The 23,596-nt window shown below is 36.9% G+C and overlaps 1 protein-coding gene across 1 annotated transcript in view; it reads left to right on the plus strand.

The window, feature by feature from the left end:
- Positions 1-23,596, plus strand: part of TTLL7 (tubulin tyrosine ligase like 7) — a 55,022-nt gene that overhangs the window by 12,004 nt on the left and 19,422 nt on the right. The window contains exons 8-14 of the mRNA XM_050901010.1: positions 748-906; positions 13,171-13,265; positions 13,935-14,082; positions 14,165-14,238; positions 17,182-17,317; positions 18,127-18,213; positions 22,629-22,824. Coding sequence (XP_050756967.1) covers positions 748-906; positions 13,171-13,265; positions 13,935-14,082; positions 14,165-14,238; positions 17,182-17,317; positions 18,127-18,213; positions 22,629-22,824 — 895 coding nt within the window. The remainder of the gene's footprint in view (positions 1-747; positions 907-13,170; positions 13,266-13,934; positions 14,083-14,164; positions 14,239-17,181; positions 17,318-18,126; positions 18,214-22,628; positions 22,825-23,596) is intronic.

Consider the following 23,596-nt stretch of genomic DNA (forward strand, 5'->3'; position numbering starts at 1 on the left):
GCTTTACTGGAATCCAGAATGATTTTTGAAACTTTAGTAATCCAAATTCTCAGCAATGCATGCCACAAAGGACATACTAGAAATGATTGATTATGTTTTTAAAAGACTAAATTCAGAGTCTGATTATAAATTTAATATTAAACTTTTTCTGAGGGACAAAAGCCCTTTCAAACAGTCATTCACGTAAGTAATATGATACGAAGGAACCATCCCATTGAAATTCTTGGAGACTTTTCTAGAGTATAAAGTGAATTTTATGTGTGAATATTTACAAAATTGTAGTCAGCATTGCATATATCTGTGGACTTGAACCTGCGCCATTGAAGTCAGTGGTTACGTTACAGGTGTCTTTAGGTGAGGAATAGGCCTAAGATTGTTAGAGCTTAGGCACCATCTGGATGTATGATTCTGAGAATATTTGTTGAAAATTATATTGCAAAATGAAATGGGTGAAGATTGGCTATACTATACTTTGTTCCCAATATGCCTTTAGTATTTAAGTTATTATATATCTAAAAGTATGTATGTACTATGGAAAGTATAACAATATACTCTAGAGCTATATAAAAAAATATGTGCTACTCCGTAGGAATAGTTTATTTATTCTAGACCATTTATTTGGTACTTTAAATCTTTTTTTAGTAGATACTTTAGTGAAATTTAAAAGATTAAAGTATGAAACACATTAGTTCAATATATACTGGTGCCTTCTCTCCTGATGAATTTTTCTGAAAAAAATCCCTACAGGAGTTAGTAGTGAAGACTCTCATAGTTGCAGAGCCACATGTTCTTCATGCTTATCGCATGTGCAGGCCAGGGCAAGCACCAGGAAGTGACAGTGTCTGCTTTGAAGTCCTGGGATTTGATATTCTGCTGGACAGAAAACTAAAACCATGGCTCCTAGAGGTAAACCTCTTTAAACAAATGTAAAGTAAATTTTTAAGAGTAAAGTTAACTAAGCCCCAGCTGAATCCATATCTATGTAAGAAAACTTCGAAAGAAAATCTGTGCATTGCAGGAAGTACTGTTGTTGAGTACATAGATAGTGCTTTTTCTGCAGCATCCATATGGAAACACTGCCTTGCAGTGATTTTTGGAGACTCACGTAAAGGTAATTGTTTTCCTGGAGAAACGGTGCATTTCAGATGTTTTTGAAAGTTTTAATGAGAAATGTGATGTTAATCCAGTTGTGATTGTAGCTGAAGGACCTTGTTTATAGCAATTGAGTGCTACATAGATTTCCTTCATGAGTATGGCTCTGTGAAATGGCTCTGGCAACTTTTGTGAAGGTATGGTCTTAATTTTCTTTTTTTGGGGATATGTCTTCTTTTCCTCTCCTGTGGCTTTTAAAAGCACCCACATGAACAGAGGAAACTAATTCGGTATACATGAAATGCTGTCAAATAATTGGCGTGAATGGACTGGAAGAAACGTTTCTCCTCTGATATGTTAGTGGTACAGTTAAGCTTAAGTGGTGCTCACACACGTTTTTAACCAGGAATGTTTGAGGTTTGTCTATTGTGTGTCTTTAATTACACTATTAATAACGTATAGATGAAGTTCACTTGTCTTTTTCCAGGTTCTCTTATATCATTATGTTAACTGGTTGGGAAGCTGTACAGCTGGAGGAAAAAAGCAAAATGTATTTATTGTATCTATTGACAATAAATCATGAATATGATTTGGCTACTGATGAGCAAAATGTACACAATTAATTTACTGAATTATAACCTTGTTCTCAGGCCATTAATACTGTTAACAGTTGTTTTGTTGTGCTTATTTCTCTCAGGGGTTCAGTGTAACTTTAATCAGAAAAATAAAATCCCTTCGGTGTTGCCATGCAGACATAGGCATATTTGGTGGCTTTGATGTGCTAGCCAAAAGTAGTACATGACAAAAACTTAGTCTGTACTACATTGACATCTTCTGTTTTTGTCGAGCAAAGCCTACTATCCCTTTGATTTAGCTCTACACTTCCAGATTATCATATATAGGTTGCCTGTAGCTTGCCTATAAGTGTATGTAGTTGTTTAAGTATAGACTGAAGTTGGTCTGTGTATGCATTTCATGCAGCCTTGTAGCAAATGGTGACAGACCTCTTCTATGAGAGATGGTGAGTCAACCTGTGTAGTGAATTCATTCTGAAAGACACCCCTCTATCTCCTTGGGTGTTTACATGCAGTATGGAGATTTTAGGGGGGTTGATTCACCATTTATGATAATGGGTCTCAGAGGAGAATCGTACTATCCCAGATTCCTTTTTTATGAGGGAGGGATCTCATAAAGTATTAATACTGCTCTTGTATTTTGGGTTGCTGGAGAATACTTCAGGACTTGGAGTTGTGTACCTGGTTATTATTTTTTTAAATACAGAAGTCTGATTATTTCCTTTTCTGCTTTTGGTGATACAGGTATCCTTCAACTTATTTTGCCAGACATTGAACTAAACTAACAGAAATTTCAAACTTTGAAACTTAGTAATTCAGTTTCTATACTCATCCACTAATTTTTACTGTGCTTGTTCGTGTTTTTTGCAGCACTCTCAGAACAAACACACAGTATGTATATGCATGCACACTGTATGTATACTATATGTAGCGTAGTAAAGATCAAATATGCAGTGTATATGTATACACTATACATAATATATATACTGTGTGTGTGTATATGTATAGCTATATATAATTTTTTTTTTCCTAAAACAGTTCTGGCTTCTTCCCCAGCTTTCCATGCTTATCTCTTTCCACCATTTCCCTCTTGCCAAAATCCCCTTAGGGGAGTGAATAATTCTTTCTAACAGTGGTAACAAGTACTAATCACAAGGCCCAGAATGCTCCCAGTGTTATGGGAAAATTGCCAAAATAGGATTAGGATGGTAAATCTAGTTTCATGTTTCCATACCTCATGTAGCTTTTCTGTTATAAAGATAGCTTAATAAACTATTGTAAGAAATAAATTGTGCAACATTATAATGATTCTGCTTTCCTGAGATGACTTTTGTTTATATTGCCTTGATGCGATGTAGCTCTCCTGCTCCTTGATGCTACTGAACTTCCGGAACCTTCTATCAAAGTGAGGGCTGTGGGAAATGTGTGATTGCCATCTTGTGGCACCAAATATTTCTGGCAAGCATCTGTGCAGTCCCAGCAGCCTCCATTCTTTCTGAGTAGCAACAACTACCTAGATCTCCCTTCAGTTCCCAGAAAATCCAGTTTTACTCTTTTTGACCAAAATTTCCAAGCTAGGTTATTTTATGTAAATAGGAAAATCATACAGTTGAAGTTCTTGGATGGACTCCAGCCTTCTTCAGCCTCATTATATCCAGATGGGATCATGAAGTTGTGATCATTGGAGAAAAAGGTCACATTTTAATAGCTGCCTCCAGTGCAGGGTACCCAACTTCCCCTGTGATTTATGTGGGTGAGAAACTCACCGTATATACAGATCCACAAATTTATTATTTAGTGTAACTGAACTAGCAAAGTCTATTCAAAACTTTGTTATCAGTCCAGTTAAAATGACTTTGGACATCTTAGGCCAAAGTGTCCAATTATTGCTAATTCCTATTAATACAGTAGTTAAAGCTCACATACACAAGCTTTCTGGCATTGACTCCTTTCTCTGGTGTTACACTCACCCTGCCCCTGGAGATCCAGAGGCCAACAAGGGGCAGGAGAGGTCTACTTCTCCCCAAAAAGATGGGTAGGTGGTTATAGCAAGTTGTCAGTGTCTTGTGTTCTTCACCAGGAAGAACACATTGTTGATGGTGAAGGTTTCTTCCTCTTTGCTCTTAGCTTCACTTAGGGTTATTTTTATTCATTTGCTGCCACCTGCCACTTACTGACTGTTCATTCACTGGCCAGCAATTTTGCATTGTCTCCAAGTTTTACCGTAAGTGGTTTGTTTTACATTTCCTGGATTCTGCTCTGTGTTCTCTTTGTTATCCCTAGACTCAGTGTTATCTAGTTCACAAGGTTGCATTCCTGTAGTGAACACTACTTGGCCACTGTGATCGATGTATATCTCAGAGTCTCTGGATTTTCAAGGCCTTCGCTATCATCATTTTCTGGTACTTTTGGGGCCCCTTATACAATCCTGTTTTTGTCAACAATCTTCAAGATGTGCCTTCCTGATAAAATTACTAATGTTATATTAACACAACCTAGTCACGTGTATGTCCAGGTTCTCAGGTCATTGTACTCTAAATAATCGTCTCTCAGCTGACAGATGCATATACAATGCTTTGGTAACCAGCTATTATGAATACCTATTGTGACGGTATCACTAGTACGTTATAAAGATTACTACACTACTGTCTTACAGATCAGTCTGCAACCATATTTCTTGTCTGGAAACAAGGGATAGCCACATGAAAAATAAGGGACAGTACTTTCTTTTAAGGGATATTTTAAGGGAAAAGCAATTTTCTTAACATAATGTTTTTGCCCAAGACTTCTTAAGATTCTCACCCATGATCACATTTGACAAACAAGACACTTCGTTCCAGTCAGTATTTAGCCCCTTACATGAGTAAAATTATATGCAGATATCAAGTAGCTGAATATATAGCGTAATGGTATTTGCATTTCTTGTACTACTTAGACTAGAGCCATGTGGAAATACGTTTCAAATGTATCTCATTGCATTTCATTGGCACTTGAATTGTTCCTGTGATGATACCATTTTTCATAAAGCTGCTGCATAAATGTAATCTTTTTTGCTTGAGATCAAGTTCTGCATCTCACTCAGCAATGTGGCTTGTGGAAAATGACCAACCTTCAGCAAAATAAACCAGATTCAGTCACACCTTGACTCTCTCAAAGTGTTGAGCATGAGTCAACATGTGCTTACAGTGATGTTGGCTAACTGGACCTGCAGGTTGATGGCAATGATCTATTTGGCACCTGTGAAGCCACATCTGGAATATTCTGTCCAGTTCTATGCCCCAGAGTAAGGGAGAGACATTGACAAACTGGAATGAGTTCAGTAGAAAGGTGCTAAGGTACTTAGAGGGCTGGAGCACGTGCTGTATGAGGAGGAGCTGGGGGAACTGGGTTTGCTTTGCCTGGAAGGGGAGGGCTTTGTGGGCAATCACCAACTGTATGAAATTTAACAAGAGCAAGTGCTGGATTCTCCACCTGGCACGTGGTGATGCTGGTTATACATACAGATTGGGAGACGAGAGGCTGGAAAGCAGCCCCATGGAAAGAGATCTGGGGGTTTGGGTTGATGGCAAGTTGAGTATGAGTCAACAGTGTGCCCTCACGGCAAAAAGGGCCAACCGTGTCCTGGGGTGCATCAAGCACAGCATAGCTAGCCAGTCGAGGGAGGTGATTGTCTCACTCTACACGGCACTGGTTCGCCCCCACCTCGAGTACTGTGTGCAGTTTTGGGTGCCTCAATATGAGAAGGACATGAAACTATGAGAGTGTGTCCAGAGCAGGATGACCAAGATGGTGGAAGGCCTTGAGGGCAAGACTTATGAGGAGTGGCTGAGGTCACTTGGCTTGTTCAGCTTGGAGAAGAGAAGGCTGAGGGGTGGCCTCATCGCAGTCTGCAACTTCCTCAAGGGGGGCAGCGGAGGGGGAGGTGCTGATCTCCTCTCTCTGGTGACCAGCGATAGGACACAAGGAAATGGAATGAAGCTGCATCAGGAAAGTTCAGATTGGACATTAGGAAAAGGTTCTTCACTGAGAGGGTGGTCAGTCACTGGAACAGGCTCCCCAGGGAAGTGGTCATGGCACCAAGCCTGTCAGAGTTCAAGGAGCATCTGGATGATGCTGTTAGTCATATGGTTTAGTTTTAGGTAGTCCTGTGAGGAGCAAGGTGTTGGACTTGATGATATTCTATGATTCTGTGACCTAACTGCAGACCTGAAGTGGGCTTTGAGAGAAGACAGAGTCAGGTACTCCTCAGAGGTGCACAGTGAAATGGCTGGGAAAATTCAGGAATAGTGCATAGGGGCATGATGTGAAAAGGTTGTGTGAACGAAGAAAAAGAATAAGAGAAACAAATACCTAGAAAAACTTTCTACATGATCTTTTGGGATTTCTGTTACTGTTTTGAAATAGGGAAATATGTCCCTTGCTGATGCTCTGGTAAATGCACATAGATGACTATGCAAAGCAAATGTGCTGCAAGTTACTTGTCAAGGGGAAAAAACTTAAACTTTTCTTTATACAGAGAACTTAAGGTGAGATTCTTATCTGAAAATTAACTGAACTGGCGTTGTGGGCACCCAAATTTGTTATGCCTTCGTGGTTTCCACACAGGTATAAACCCGTTTAGGTTTTACTATGAGGCTGGCCATTGTTGAACCATAAAAAAAAAAAATGTTCTGCCAGCTGCATATTGGGTCAGCTTTCCACAGAGCACATGAATTATATTCAAACAGTTGATGGAGAACATTTTGAGTTATTTTGTCAGGTATAGACAATCCCCTGCGATATTCAGATTGCTCTTAACAGTCACAAAAGTTAAGAGGATTTAAAAGCATTCTGTTTGAAGGAAGTGTTCACCACCTTACATGATGAAGCAGCAGCTCTTGGACTGCCATTTAAAGAGTATGTGTATTTATTATATAAATATCTACTGAGCAGACAATGATGTTTTCTCTGCTATGACCAGAACAGAAACTCAAACTATTCCATTTTCTGGCATGTTTCAAAATACATAAAAATATTGTAAATCAAATTTCAGCTTATTTAAAATACATAGAGAAGCTGAGAATTCATGTTGTTTCTTACTGAAACAGCAATCTCTGATGTCAGGGTAAACAGCCTGCACTGTTACTCTGTTGAAAAGAAGGGCTCACTTCTCACTTCAGTGTCTCCCTTAAGTTATACGAAGTCCAAATAAGAATAGTATGAAATGTAATATTACAATAGTTACATTACTGTGTAAAGTAGAATTGTTAACTACTCATTTCTGGACATAATGTTAATAACTTTAAGAAAGGAATTCTGAGTTTTGTAAATATAAATTTTAAGTGTGGGAAATTCCCATTCTTCTACTCCCAAGAGTCTGTAAAAACATAATGAAACCTGAAAATGCATCTCTGTAAGAGCATTGGATTTTTCAAATATGAATTGAATGAATTTCAAAAATTAATATTGATTTAATTAACATTTCCTTAAGACCTCTTTTGCAGCTTATTGTAAGTTTGAAAAGGAACAATTTATTTTCTTTTAGGTTTGCAACAGAGAGCACCTGTTTTACTTGTATTCTTCAGTAAAAACTGTATCTGTTTCACAAAGCACTTTTACAACAGTCAGAGAGGCAGTGTTAACACAGGAGCAGCGCATAGGCATTAATGATCAGTTAGGTGAGCACAGAGCGCCATTAATGTTGCCCTCCCATGGTCTTCAGCAAGGTCAGCATTTCAATTATGTGATGAGTTTATATATATATACATATATATAAAAGAAAAGCTGTAAAACCTTACTTGCCCTTGAGAGATTAGCAATATTTAGAACCTTTCCAGTTACCATTAGGAAGAGCAACTGATGAGACTACTCATCTAACTCTTTGGTTCAATCCTTTCCTTCTTTTTCATTTTCTTTATTTATAACAAAGACGACTTCCTTTCAGTGATTCTTGTGCCCAGGCAGCCTCTCCCTCTGTTGCCTTGGAGAGCCATTTTTGGGTCTCTTTTTCCTGCTGTCTGCTGGCTTTTTCCTCTCTCTGACACTTGTCCATGGGTTCTCTTTGCTCTCAAACAGTAGCAGTGAATCCACGAAGCACACATGGCTTTAACTGGCTCAATATTTGCCTTCAGTATAACTCCTACTCTTCACACTTTTCCAGTGAATGAGGAGTTAAAAAGAGTGTAGTTTGATTTAACATATGATACGGTGTTACTGTGGGCAGTTGCCCAAAGAGCTGGTCTAGCAACTTGCCTCTATCTGGTGGTCATGTCTATTGGATGAGATGTTTCTGGTTGGTGTTTGGATGAACATCTAATTTATCATTCCAAGCAAACTATACTTTTACACTCAAGCAGCCTGCAGAACTTCCTCACGCAGGGACTGCACAACGCTTGGTCTGGTCCGGGGAAGGGGGAAGTGACATGAAGGCAGGACTAAGCGAGGGGCAGCACCAGAGCTTTGTGGCAGCCTGCAGTTGCACTGGACTAGGTAAAATGGGAAACTGCACCTGTATGAGGCAGTTCTGTGGTGCTTAAACTGATCAATGTACCGGCTGCGAGATCTCTGCCCTCCTCCTCTCCTTTGTTGAAGGCATGCTTCCTGCCCCCTTCCCTGTGATGACAGTGGTACTTGTAGGATTCCTTCTTGAGATGACCAAGGACCAATGAAAAATAATTTTTGGTGAGGTTAGTCTTCATGTGGATCATTGGGATCAGCTTCCTCACTCTCTGTGAATGCCAGTGCCAAGACAAAGAAGTAGGCAGAGTATGACAGCTTGGATTTGTTTTACTTTAAACTGCCATGGAAAACCAGCCTTCTGCTTAAGCTAAGAAAAAGGCGGTTAGCACTCTCACAATTTGTGAAGTTTAGAAATGAGTGATTAGAATGAACTTCATGATTGTCTCTAATCAAAGATCTGCTCAATGATAGCCACTAACAGCATTCTGTGTAATAGGATTTTTATGGCTCACAAATTTCTTTTGCTTTTTGAATTCGATTGTTAGCAATCTCAATCACTTTAATAAAGAATGAGATTCTTTCCAAAACATTCATGTTGTCCTACAGATTCAACAGAGATTAAATCCCTGTTATTGAAAGGATGTAATATTTTATTCAATTGATTTAAGGTTTATAAAGTCATTCATGTAATCTCTCTTTATATTTGAAAGGTCTTTTCAATAGGTATGTGTGACAGATAGTGGAAAATTTTTTCTCCTACTCCGTACTAATAGGCTGCAGCAGTGGGAGGTGAGAATATGCTCTTTGACTGTTCTAGTAAAGAGATGAAATGCCAGGCTGAAATTTATCCCATGTCTTGGTGAAGAAGAAAATGGTGTATATCTTACACGTTTACAGAGTTTAATTTTTGTAAAATCAGAATCCTTTGCAAATGTAACTGTGGATGGGAGCCTTCACAGGAGGTACTTCAACTTATGCTTCTTAATTTAAGCAGTACAGATATGAGGTCCTCTACTGACAGGTATGTAATTATGAAATACACTGAGCTACGCAACTGCTGTGCTTACAAGCAGTTTGATTAATTGTATGTGCTATATTCAGTGAAATTTTAATTATGAAACCAAAGTTGAAGATTTCAGTTGGAGGAATTAAAAACTTATGTGGACAATTCAGTTCTATGGCTATTGAAAAGTCATAGAAAGTGAAGAAGCTAAAGTATCATCACCAGTAAAGCAGATATTTGGGAGATAAAACTGTGATACTGTAAAAATAATAGATGTGAGAAACATTATGTCCAGAAGTCTATGTAGAGGAATACTGTATTTGTTTATCAAGCAGATTTTCTTTTCTGTGCATTGTTGTATACAACAGGTTAGAAAATATGGAAGTTTTGAAGATAGTTTATCCAAAGAAACCTAATGCACGACACTGCCATAACTCCAGAATTAGCGTTATAAAATCCGTCATGAGTTGATTCAACCAGTTAGCTGCTAGTTTAGTGCTGATCATGGAAGATATTCAGCTATATCAAGCATGTAGTTATTTTATTCCTTTGAATGAGGTCCCAGATAGTCTATAATATGAAGACACTGTTAAGGAAAAAGGCATTAGTTACCTCTGAGAACAACTGAGTGGAGCATTGAAATGGTATTTTGTGGTGAGACTGTAAAATGCGGTAGCCAGTAGTTGTGCTCTCTGCAGGGAGCATATTATCTGTATGCTCTGAAGATTAGATTGTCTGCTGCGTGGGGTTTTTTTGGCATTGAAGAGAGTTTTTCTGCTCTAAAAATGTCATTTGTGGATTAAACCCTTTGTTTTGTGACTTAATTGTGATTTCTTGCAGATTTACCTCAAGAGTATGGGTGGTTTTGCACATCAGAGACTTATGCAGTGGGTTCAGGTTATGAAGTTTTGGGTAGCAATGCTGGATGAAGATATTCCCCATTTTTATACCTCCCATAACTCCATCTACGCTTAGTGATAAGTAAACTTTTTAGCTGACATTTAAGGTCAGCTGTCAAGACTGCCTCTTGAAGTTTCTGTTGTGAGAAGGGAGATGCATGGAACAGATGAAGAGGGTTAAAGAGAAAAGTTTGTTAGTGAAGCGTCCTTGCACATAGTCATACTAAATCAAGAGGCAGTTCAAGTATACACATAGACAATTAGTATGGAATAGCTAATGAACTTTAAATTCACACCTGCTTTCTGTGTATTAACTTTCTGATGTACCTGGTTGCTCGGATTTTATTTGTACTGGACCTGCATCTACTGCTACCTGAAACATATTGCACCAAGCCAAGTTTGCAATAGCTATCCAGAACTGGATCACTGTTTTTACTGCCCCTCTGGTTACTCTTCAGGATTGAGGTCACAGTAGGATTGGGATTTCAAACATTAGTCATGAATGGTATGTCAAAAAATTGAGGATGCAGGTGATGCAGCAGCGCTCCAGTTTTGACTATGAATGCCATAGCTTTCCAGCCTCTTAAATGACTGCATTAAAGTGACAGAAACCTTAGTGTGGAGTGATTGTGTAATGTCTCATAATAGCATTTTGCTTCATAATAACATTTCAAATGCCTTCTTATATCTTTCCTAACTTCACTTTAATTTTCTGCTTAATAAACACAGTCAGTATGGTTTTGTTCGTTCAGAAGTGCCAGATGTAGATTTTTGGCAAAATTCACACTGTAGGAGAGAAACTGTTATTTAAATTATTTTACACTTTTCATAGTGTTAATTCTCACTGATGCTCATATAAGTAACACATATTTATAACATTTTTATTAATGCAGAATTTATGCCCAATATTATACCTCAAATTGTTGTAAATCTAGGAAGTACCTAAACCAAATATAAATACAACAGTGTGCACTTCTGTATGCTCTCAAGTTGGATGCTTCAATGCTGTGTAAGTGTGTGTCTGTGCATCTCTAGGAATTCAGTATTGGACCAACATAGCATTTTACATGTTCCAAATAAGTCCTTGTATCTAACTGTAGTCTCACTGGATTTAAGGATTCAGTGTACACAAAAAATTAGAAGTTAATTTTTTGGAAGTTTTAATAAGTATATTTCTGTCTGTTCACCTGTTTTTAATGCATGCAAAAACATTTCAATGTAGAATATTGTTAGTTGCTACATGTTCATATGGAGTAAAAAAATTCAATACATAGTACAGAATATAGTTTTGTTCAATACTTAACATTTCTCCTGAATAAGGAGTTGGGGCTTGATTTTATGTCTCTGTTTTCAGTCCAGTGAGCTTTTTGCATGCTCAGGTATTTGTTGGACTGAAGCATAAGACTCCATCTTGGATCTTCACACATATGTTTTTAAACATACATAAATCCGTCATGGATTAGACAATGTGATATCTCAAAATCAGAATATTTCCAACTTATTTCAGTTATCAGCTGTATTTGATCAATACAGCTGTAGTTCAAGTGTTTTGTTTAAACTTCATGTTGAAAATGAGATGCGATGTGTCTGTGGTCTTGTCAACTGCCAGTATTCTCTAATGAAATGTTGGAGAACTGGGTTTTAATCCTTGTGTTCGTTTCTCTGAATGTTTACAAGTTTGCTTAGCTGAAAGTGGAACATTCACATTTTTAAAAGAATGGATGTCAATAAATGTTTGTACTATCACAGTATAGAAAAAAAAATTAGCCTTTGTGATGTGATAGGAGACAAACAGGTCAGTCTAAGGAGGTTGGCCAATTAAATATTTGGATGAAAGTCTTCCAAAAAAGAATATATATACACTTTTTCACTATTTCTGCTGAATTTTTGTGATTGTTCTTTCAACATCAAATCTCATTGCTCACTTTGCCAGCCTGTCTGCAAAACCAGCAAACAAGCTGATTCTCAAAGCCAAAAGGTACCATCCGGCTAAAAGCATAAGTGATGGGGCAGCTGGGACTCAGCAACAGAACAGTTGGTGGCTCCCCAGCCAGAATAGTTCTGTCCCATGACTGTAGAGGCTCTAAGATGCTCTAATGTATCTAAAGTGTTAAAACACAATTTTAATGAACCGCTTTTGCCCTCTGCTTTGAACGTATTAACTGTATCCCACGTCTTATTTGCATGGGGCACAAGGTATTAGTTTTCACTTCTGAAGCCCTTTAGTATCTGTCCCTTCTGTAACCAGCACTGCTCATTCACTATCAAAGTGAGATTCCTGCCTCTCATTAGCACCCGTTGCTTATGTATAAATTTTTATATCAGTCTGGAAGGTGTTCCTAGAAATGTTGACACAGCTGCTTCATTATCCCTCCTCAAAGCTTTCCAAAAACTGAAGTTTTTCTGCAGGGGCTCCAAAGCTTGGCAGAGGTTATATGGTGGTTGGTTGACACTCCTGGCTGTTAAGTGTGTGATTTAGTCTCTCTGATTCCCAGCTGCATTTCCCTTGTTCCTCTATATTTATGGTAACATTTTAAATCTCTTATCTTGTACTTAGCTTAGAAGCTTTTTGTTACTGAGACTGTTAATTATTTTATGTTTTCACACTATGTACTGATTTAATAACTTAGATCTCTAGGTGTTGCTGTAAAGTGTATTTGAATAGTTATTTAAATATACTTGAGAAGACCTTGAATTAGAGCCTCTTCCTGTCCTTACATAATTGTTACTTTTTAGAGAAGTATTCAAAGTTGCTTTCAGACTGGGAACTAGGAAAGAGTTTAACTCTTCCTGTGCTGGACTACCGTAGCATGGCACATAGTCCGTTATAACGTTTTTAACAGCACTTTCCGTGGTAAATTTTCTGATTGTAGCAACCAAGAATAGATTAGACTGGATTCACAGTGCCAGTACTTGAATGGTGTTCATTGCAAGTGTCTGGATAACTTGGTGGCTGAAAGGTACATCTCCTGGCTTCCAGTATCTGTATCACAGATACTGGATGCTCTATTTTTTAGAAAATACAAATGGAAGTGAGCTTCTCAACATGTATTCTCTTAATCTCTCCTATATTTGAAAGAATAATTTCTCCAAAGCCTGTTACAATAGATGTGTTCCCAGTGAACCTGAATATTCCTGAGTCTTCTGTATCTCATTTTTTCAGATTAATCGTGCCCCAAGCTTTGGAACTGATCAAAAAATAGACTATGATGTAAAAAAAGGCGTTCTGCTAAATGCATTAAAGCTTCTCAACATACGGTAAACTTGTCCTCTTTTCTTCAGTCTGGCTGTCTTTCTGTTGCTTTCATTTTTTTTTAAATTTTTTTTTTTTTAACTTTGAACTGGACTAGCAGAAAATGAAGACCTTTATTTCCACCTTCATATTTTCAAAATGTAAATGTTTCCCTTGCTGTCAGTTTTGCTATTGAAATTAACTCAAATTTAGTTTTTCTTCTTGCTCATGTGCTTGGAAAAAATGAGTGGTAATAGTAATTTTCATACTTTTTTTTTTTTTAATGATTTTTCAAACAGGTCTCAAAGTGAGGATATGAGAGCAGTCATGGGCCTGTGGCCACACAAGAAATTTGCTTTGGCAATAGTTTCGCATACAGTCAAAAGCCATACCCCTCTGCAGGAAAACTTTGTAGTTGGGATATGTTGGAAAAAATCTACACTTCAGGAAAATAGATACAACCATGTTTGTACATTAAATTATAGTACAGAGTCATTACAGTACACCTTAAAGTGTGAAAATACTGTAGCCATAAAAGTTAATATTTTTTAAAAAAATCTTAATGAGTGTTTCAATACTAATTTTATATCATAAACTGCACATGACTGAAAAATACAGATGTTATACTTGAGATGAAAGTGCATTTCATCTCAGCTGCACTGGATTGACATATCTTAATATCATCTGTGTTTCAGGACAAGTGATAAAAGGAGAAATTTAGCTCAACAGAAGGCTGAGGCTCAAAAAAGACTGTATGGTCAAGGTTCAATGAAAAAACTGTTGCCAGGTTCCTCAGACTGGGAGAAGCAGCGCCACACACTGGAAAGGAGAAAAGAAGAACTGGTAGGAAGGAAAAAAATGTGCTGTTTCTTGCCCATGGCTTATGCTCTCTTTGTTGTAATTGTCTTATTTTCTTGATTTGTAGAAGGAAAGACTTGCACAAGTACGTAAACAGATTTCCAAAGAGGAGCATGAAAATAGACACATGGGGAACTACAGGTAACTATTTTTGACTGTATTAGTAGGAAGTATTCAATGCATTCTTTAGGAATAATGGAAACAAATATTTGTGGTAGATGATAATTTTCCACCAAAAATGTAGGTATTTATAGAAAATATATACAGGTACACCAGGCAGTAAAGTGTTTTTTCATATAGTTCTTTTTTTGATTCCAAATTTTTGCATGCACGTAGGAATTTATATGACATCAGTCACTCTAGTGTTTGTGCAAGACATTTGCTTGAAAGACATGATTGTTCACATTCAGTGTACCAAGAACCATGACTGTCATTATGGACCTGTTCTATAATCACATATAATGATTCTTATCTCGGGGCGGGGCAATATAGGAGTGTGAGTATTCCCTTACAAAAAAATCAAATGTGAGTATTCCTCTATAAAAAAATCAAATCTGAATGTTATCTATGAGGCTTGCCAAAAGTTCAGAAACTTTATTGGTGCTTCCATCATTTTTGACAGAATGGCATGTGAAATACTATATTCATATTTCTGCACTTTGATTTTGGATCTTAGTAGGCTTAAACATAAGTATCTTCAGATTCCTTGGTAAAATACATTCAAAAGGAAGCTTTAACTTGTTGGTTATCATAGGCATTGGCCAGAAAACAAGAATTTTGTTTTATGACGATTTTATTATTATTATTTCTTGGTATTTGCTTCAATGAGAAGTGAAAGCAAGGCCTATGAATATTTGGTGAAAGGGAGCAGAATATGGCTAGGAAGAGATGATGGGAGTATTTGCCCACTCTTTGTAACGTTCATCCGGGATGTGGGAGGTCTGACTTCACATCTTTTATTCTGAATTAGTCAGAATGCCTTTACTGCTGTTCTTCATCTCTGCGTTTTGAGCAGATGTTCTATAATTCCCAGTAAAGTTCTCATTTAAACAGATAGATGTTTCTGTGAAATTTTCATTTTTGATGAATTAACATTTTGCTTACAAAAAGTCTTCGTAACATTCCCAGTTTTAATTACATCCTTTCTTGACATATGTGGAGCTGAACTAGTACATCAAAAAAAATGCACAATGAAGCAGTTATTTTCATGCTACTTAGACTTTAAGAAAGAGAAACATCATTATGCTTTTAATACATTTCGCTTTTTCGATAACTTTAAAGGCTAACTTTTTAACTGATCACATTTTAGGTTGCTTATTCAGTTCTTGACTGAAAATGAGCCAAATGTTCTCTTTATTTAGCTTTTTGGTTAATGTAAATCAGTAAAAATACAAATTTTTTTTCCTCAGGAAAAAGTGAAGTGTCATTTCATGAGGAATGTGCACATGTAAAAGGGCAGAACAGCTTTGTGTTTTCTTATTACCATGTGTTTGCAAAAAGGCTGAAGAATCAGCAGAGCCTGAGAAGTAAAGGAATCTTGGCTAGAGATGCAGAGAAATTTTATCTGAGCATTATGCAGTATTTTCTCCTTTTGATGTTCTCCCGCAGAGCCAGACTAGCTTCTGTCAGGCATTGCCATAGAATCGTGGAAATTTTGGGTGCTAGCATTGCTGCATGGATTAATATTGCTTTCTGAATAAAAATCCAGAGAAACCTCTATCAACCTCAGTAGGCTTTGATTTAATCTATGGATGTCAGTTCAGCAATTGGCTTAGTCAAGTGTCTGTCTGCAAGCACAACTAGCCCACTGATTCCAGTCGGAGTCCTGGGGTGGTCAAAGCAGGAGCCATGCTTTCAAGCTTTTGTGAATTCATGAGGAACTGAAAAGGATGTATATGACTTTGAAATGGCCTTTAGCTGCAGTGTTTTTTCTATATATATTAAAATGAATATCCTTTCTTTAAAGTATTGTTCTATGGCACCTTTTCAGCATTAAAAAGTATTGACTGCAACTGGGTTAGAGCTCCTAAAGGTGTTTTATGCAAACTGGAACCATCTTCAGTTTGCTCTAGAACTGCCCTGAGTCTAATGGGATCATAACTATCCTTTTTTCATTGCAACAAAATCATCATGAAAGGTACTTTTTTCAAGGAGGAAAAGACTGAAAAGGAAGAAGGAGAAAGAACCTTCTAAAAAGTTCACAAAAGATCCACAAAAACATAAAAGTCACATAATGCCAGTCAATATATAAATGGTACCTGTGCTTTGCACAGTGCAGGCAGAATTCATTTATGGATTACTCCTTACAATACATTAGAAATTAGTCTTCCACCTTCATAATTTCTGGCTGTGTTTCAGGCATTCGTGATAAATGGATTGGAGTGGTTTTCTTCAAAGCCCATTGTTGCTTGATGAGCATGAATAAATCACCAAGTCCTGCTTCTCATATTGTCATAATCTCCTTACCTGTGATTTTAGAGAATAATGGCATAGCTGCTCTAATGGAAAATCAGAGTCACCCTGTACATCCTTGTACCAGAAAAATTTTTTTTCTCATAGTATCTATTTCTTCCTGTTCATTATTTTGGACAATTTAGCATTCAAGTGCAGTACACATTCAATCTTAAATTTACATCATGCCCATTAACTCAAAGCAATTGTTCAGATTTTCACTGTTTTGTGTCCTTTTATTACTAATACAAATTATTTTGTGGCTTTGAATTTTACATGCAACATTTTGTTAATATTTCATGAATCATTCACACCTGCATGCATCATTCCCACCCACTGAAATTTCAGAGCACTGCAAAACTGAGTTTTGGTATGTCTCTGGAATGACCTGCATTGTATTTCTTTTAACTGGCTAATTGCTGGTTTAAACATGAATGTGTTCACCGAGTTAAAATTAGATTTAGAGAGCAATGTTCAAAGTATATGTTTTATGATATGGTATTATATAATTATTATAGATGGGATGAATATGCATTGTAGAAGAGACTGTGAATTAGCTGCATTACTTTTGTTCCTAGTGTGATAAGCAGCTCAGCTTCTATCTTAAACTCAATTTATTTTTCCCTATTTTAGGCGAATTTACCCTCCTGATGATAAGACATTACTTGAAAAGTATGAGAGTTTGTTAGCCATTGCTTTCCAGACGTTTCTTGCTGGGAGAGCAGCTTCACTTCAGCGGGAAATGAATAACCCTTTAAAAAGAATGAAGGTACTGAAGCATAAGAAGTATTGGCTTTAGGAGTGAGTTATCTTGGAATTCATGACCTTGTGGATTAGTTTCATGATAATCGTGTGTGACGGCTAATAAATAGCATTTGATAATGTTTCCATCATTTTATTATTATTCTTTGTGCAGCTTGTGGGCCAGATCCTTGAATCTGGATGAACTGCAGTGGACCCAGGGTGGAGACAGGCTAGATGGCTTTAAGCTACTTTACCATTTCCCTGATCCTCTGCCTTAGCCCTGGCCAAACCAGATATTGGCAGAAACTGCTTTTGAGCTGGTAATTGCCTCCTTCTTCCTCCAGTAATGTCCCCAGCCTATTCATCCACCTGTATGGACTGGAACGAGAGATATCACAAAGCCAGCTTCACTATTTAAGGCATCCAAAAACTCTGCCTGATTGCCTACTTATGTAGTCAGAGACAGTAGGAAAATGGCTATATTTAAAATAACCAACTAACATGATTTAATTTGAAAACTGAGAAATAATTTCCCATCTTTGTAGTTGGCATCATCCAGCAGTTTTACAGGAATCTTTGTTCAACCCTTTCTTCAGACTTTTATCTTTAATAAATGTTAAGACTTGATTTTAACTTTCAATTTCATGTTGATTGCAAGCAGAGAGGCATGCATCAGAAGAAATACTTTTATATCCTCCTGTGGAGGGATTCATAGTCTTATTTCAGGAATTAGTAATCAAAGTAATTTCAAATTCCTATCACTTGGTGCTTGAATTTTGGAAGGATAGGGTATGTCCTGCTTTAAATTAATTGTAGTGAAATTCCCATTTCTAGGAGGAGGACATTTTGGATCTTCTGGAGCAGTGTGAAATAGATGATGAAAAGCTAATGGGAAAATGCACCAGGCAGCGAGGACCTAAGGTATTTGACTTTTAGATACCAATTTTTCATGTCACTCTGTAGAGAGGTAGTCTGAGAGTTTTAAGTAAGTAAGTGGGGAATTTAGTCAGCTGATCCTGGTGGAAGTTTTCCTCCTCAGACTGCCATTAGCCTTTTTTTTTTGAAGTATGAAGAAAAGCATAACTACCATTTGTCCAACTAAATCCCATTAAAATTTTAACTGGATATGAGATCCTTCTTTTCCTCTCTAAGCTATGTTGAGGAATTGTCATGCATGGCAACAACTGTTGTACAAGAGATTGCTTGATTTCAGTGTGTGAAATGATTTTTATATCCATAGCCTATCTCAAAAGAATGCTTTCAGCTTTAATTGATTAGTGCCACTAAGGAATTTTGAGATCATGGGATAAAAGGCACTATGGAACCTCAACGGATAATTATAATTATGATGTATCTGTAGCTTGCTTACTTGCTAAAAGGGTTGTACAGTATATCTTGGAGCCTGTTTCGTACCCAAAATCTGCTTTTAAAGTGAATGTATATTATTTTTAGCTTAATGCTTTCTGGTTGCATGCACAGTTCATGCAAGTCTTTGCCTTAAATACACTGCATATCTCTGTAAGCCAGTAAAGATAAATAGTTTGGGCTTGGCTAAAATAAGTATGTTTCTTATATCCTGCAAACATTTTAGGTCAAGTCTGTTTAGAAGAACCTACATTTATGTTCCTGAGCTCTGATGGATTTGTTTACGGATGCATGTAAATTTTTTTACAGCATTTTACATTTCTGATGACATGGTGTACAAATCTGGGAATTTCTGTACAAAATGAATGCTGACAATTGTCCTGAGCTCGCAGGGGTACTTTAGATATGTGCGAGAATCCAAAGAGCTACATCTTATTACAGGCGTACATACTGGAAAGAGGATCTGCATACCCAATCTGGTATTAAGATAGATTTGCGGGAACCTCATTACAAATCTGGGGATTTTGTGAGCTAGTGCTTTAACAGTGGTGGATTCATTTAAAAAAAAAGAAAAAAAAAATCCAGTCCACTCTAGCAACACACTCAATCCACATCCTTCAGGGATTCTTTTCCCTGAGGTTTTGTTTTCAGTTCTTTAACATAGGGTCACTTACTTAAATTAAGTTTAACATCTCAGTCACATTTTTCCTTTTTCCAGAAGCCTGTCTGTTCCCAGCAGGCCTCAGAGAGCATCTATCTGGTTGACTGTATGCACACAGACTTGACCTATACTATCTCTACACTGGTTGCACACAAGCCATTCCCAAGCTGGAGGCCATAAACACTTAATAGGGTACTGAGCCCAAATTGAGAAACTTCTCTTAATTAGTTTTAAGATGAAGTTTGATCAATTTATGAGTGAGACTATATGACATGGTTTTCTTTTATAGCAGGCAAATGGATGCTGTAGCTTACAAGCTGCTCTACCAGTACAATATTGTTTGCACTTATAGGAGAAAGAAAAAATTGCTTATGACCAAAATTCCCACTTCTTTTTTGCCATAAAATTGATGAAATCAAAAGAAGAGGCAATGAAACTAGCTTATCCAAGGAGATTATTTCTTTTCCTTGCAGTGTGCACACTTCATGCTGTACAGGATCTCTATTCCTGCATCTTTTTTAGGGTCCTGATATACTTGTCAATCATTTAAGCCATGCCTACAGTGAAGCCATGTGACTGGAGACTTCTCTGGTTGCATAATATCCTATGCACTCCCTTTGAAATACAGATGCCCTTTGTGGATGGTCCTTCTGTCTTGTACCAAAAAAGCACCACCTCTTTCCTGTAAGGGGTAAGGTGCATATGGCTAATAATATGCATTTGATTGGCCACCTCTTTGTAAAGGGTGTGCTATGAGATATGTAGTATCTAAATATATATCTGTATAGAAATCTGGTGAGTGAGGTAGGCAGTAGAACTTACTATTGCCTGTCAGTCTATCAGGTAAGAGAATAATCCAGCTGTAAAACTCATCTTCTTGTAATCATAAAATCCTACAAATAAAGATCCATTAGCATATCAAAGAAGTAACGTGCAAGATCTAATAGACAAAACAAACCTGAGGGAACAGTACTTTTCACATCATGTTACCCAACATGAAAGGTTCTTTCAGAAGGTTGTAAAGTCCTGTCCTCCATTAAAAGTCAGTGGCTGGCCTGCTAACAGAAGCTACTGTTGGGAGGTCAGATGCTCTGCCTTGGGTGCACTCTCTTCCTCAGAAAAAGGAACAGTCAGCACTCAGAAAACTCTATACAGAACAGCTGGAAGAGTTAGGAGAGAGAGGTGTTTTTCTCCTCATCCTCCTCCGTACATAGAAACATATATACACATATACATTTATACCTACAAATATATATCATCTGAGGCTTAGAGGGGGGGGTGTGTATAAGCTTTGCATGTAGCAACTATTCCATATTTGCCAGGAATTTCAGCCTTATTTTTATTTGAACACGATTAGGAGCTCAGAGCAGAAAATAAGTCAAGAATTTCCCACAATGAAGGCATTTTTGCCTGCAATTAAAATATTCCGGAATCCTACTTAGATTGAGAAATACATTCTGGAAATGCCTGGTTTATTTGTAGCCTCTAGAGGGCACCTTATACTTACACACTGTAAGGCTTACTCATGGTCGTTACATTGCACCTGTTTGTGCAGGAAAAAGAACTAAGGAAATAAAATAACAGGTATTTTAGAGGAAATGAGCAATTACTTTTATTTTTATTCTTCTGATATAAAATCAGATGAGTTTAATCAAAGAAAAATCAGGTTAGCATAAGGGGAAAAATCAAGGTGATTAGAATTGCTAAGCAATCAAATATCTCTTATTTTAAGAGGTCAGTTTAAACCCAGATCTAGCTATTATTTATCATTGTTACTTTCTGTAATGTCTTTGACCTTTCTTTTTATTCTTCTTCGTTAATTGATGTGAAGTCTTGGTCAGGATGTTCTTATTGTTTAGTGTAGAATGTGTGAGGAACATGCATATGATAAGTGGGAGTGAGATCTACCTTAAAGCCCCTGTGATTTTTGATTGAAAATGTTTCTTATACCTTGTATAACTCATCAGGAATATCTGATTGATAGATCTCCATGATACACAGCATTTCATGATTAGGACAGCTATTTTTGAGAAAGCACTAAGTGTTGAGGCACCTTAATTTGTCCTTTTGGCAGGTAGATAGATATCAAAATATTCTTTGTGTAATTGAACAATTGCCAGGGCTCTCCTCAATGGAATATTCTTCTTCAGCTCTTCCTTATCTGGTCTAACAGCTTGGGCTTGCATAAACATACTGTTGCTTTTAAGTTAGTGGCAGAAATCTCTTTCCTTCCTTGGCTGGAATAGAAGTTCAGGTAGCATATGTTTAGTTACAAAGTGTATCCGTCTTGCAGGAACAGTATCTTTGGGGCTTTTTCCTATTGCCCTTCACAATAAATCTTGGTGCATTACATTATGCTAAGATAATAGGGCAATTTAAATTCATCCTGAGAGTTCTTCTATTTCACTCTGACCCAAAATATGTTCAGAAATTATGATATTAATTTTTTTAAATCTGAGTTTTAATTGCAGTCCATTAGATGACTAGGAAGATGAGGCCATCACCATAGCTTCTTATAGCTGAGAGTTACTGGAAAGAAAATGTATAGGGGAAAAAAGTGACCACATGAGCCTTCTTAGGATAATAGATATAATGGAGGATATTGCATTTTTCTTGTCTGCCTGATGGTAGATGGAAGAAGAAAAATTTTCATTTGTAGTTTCTGTTCTTGCATCAGTTTCTCTGTCTCCTACTTTTTGATTTTTGTCTTGCAGTATCCTTGGTAATAGCACAAGATTAATTACCTGATAACACTGAATCCCATGTGCATATGGGACAGCAAATACACCTAGCATAGCTTGCTATATTCTTCCAGTTTCTGCTTTCTGCAGGATGTGGATTAATCACTTTCTCTTTCAGAAGTATATCAGCCAAAGTTCCCTGATTTATTTCTTTACTTCACGTTGATCATTGTTAAACTATAGCTTCAGTTATTGCAAATATCAGTGAGGGGTTGAAACTGATTGTAAATGGTATTCTGTATCACTTGATTTATGATTTCAAACTATAATTCAGTATGTCTGGTAGTGTAAGTCATACTTGAAATAAAATAATTTTTTTTCCCCGTACTATATTATGCTGCTCTTCATGTGAGAAGGATTAGGATTGCTGCGTAGTGAATTTAATGAAATATTTAAGCATTTATTCTAAAATTAAGGACAAAATTCCAATCTAAGTTGGGAGGGTTTAAATATGTACAAATGCACCTGCTTGAATCAGGGACCTGGTGTGATAGTAAAGTGTTCTTTTGGGATTATGAAGGAATTCAATTTCTTGGATGTTTTTTCTTTTTTTTTTTTTTTTTCTTTAGCCCTTGTGTTCAATGCCAGAAAGTGCACAGCCCTTAAGAAAACTTAAGAACTACAATAGTGATAGTAGCTGTGATAGCGGTAGCAGTATGTCAGAATCGGGAGAAGAAACTGAAAAGGAAGATCACAATGAAAAAAAAGAGAAAAAAGTTTCATATGATCTTGAAGAAAATAAATACAAATCTTTGGAACGATCAGGTAAGTTAAATGATCACTTTTTTAAGTAAGTCTGGCATTCATGATGAATTATATAAAATGCTTCAGTATTTTAGAATGTATCAACATTTGTAACTCAGGGTTAAACACTGGTTTGCTTGTTTTGTCTTCTTTAAAATCTTTTCTAAATTAATGAAAATGAATTTTAAAAAAAGGAAAAAATGAATATTCTTTTGCCAAGAATGCTAAAGAGAAAAATACATCTGGGCTACACTTGGAAATGGTGTGAATGTTCCTCTTTGCTCTTAGATTTTTTTTGAGCAGATGATTGTTATTTTTTCCCTGTAAAAGGTAGTCTTATTAAGCTTGAATTTGCTGGAATATAGAAAGGATAAAGAAATGTATCTGGAGACATATAGAAGGTAATATATTCCAGAGGAGATCCCTACACAGCTTTTTTTTGTGGTTGTTTTCTTCTGTTGAACATGGTAGATAAAGCATGTTATTTTTTGTTTTAGCGGCGTATTGTCTCAAAGAATTTCATCATGTAATTGCACACATATAACGCTGCTTCTAAAATTTTATTTTTCATAGCAGCATCCTTTATTTAGCAGAAGACTGAATTAAAAAACTGTACAGCTATGCAGGAGCAGATGAGGGAGACCGGATCTGTAAATATGGGATCCATCAACCAAATTTTCTCTCCTGCTTCCATATTCTTACAGTCAGGAAGCCACACGCAGTAGTAGCCACGTGCTTTTTGACCAATAGGGCATATGCACTCTGTCATAAATCTGATGCATGTTACAGAGGA

Source organism: Gymnogyps californianus, chromosome 8 (assembly GCF_018139145.2).
Source record: "Gymnogyps californianus isolate 813 chromosome 8, ASM1813914v2, whole genome shotgun sequence".
NCBI lineage: Eukaryota > Metazoa > Chordata > Aves > Accipitriformes > Cathartidae > Gymnogyps > Gymnogyps californianus.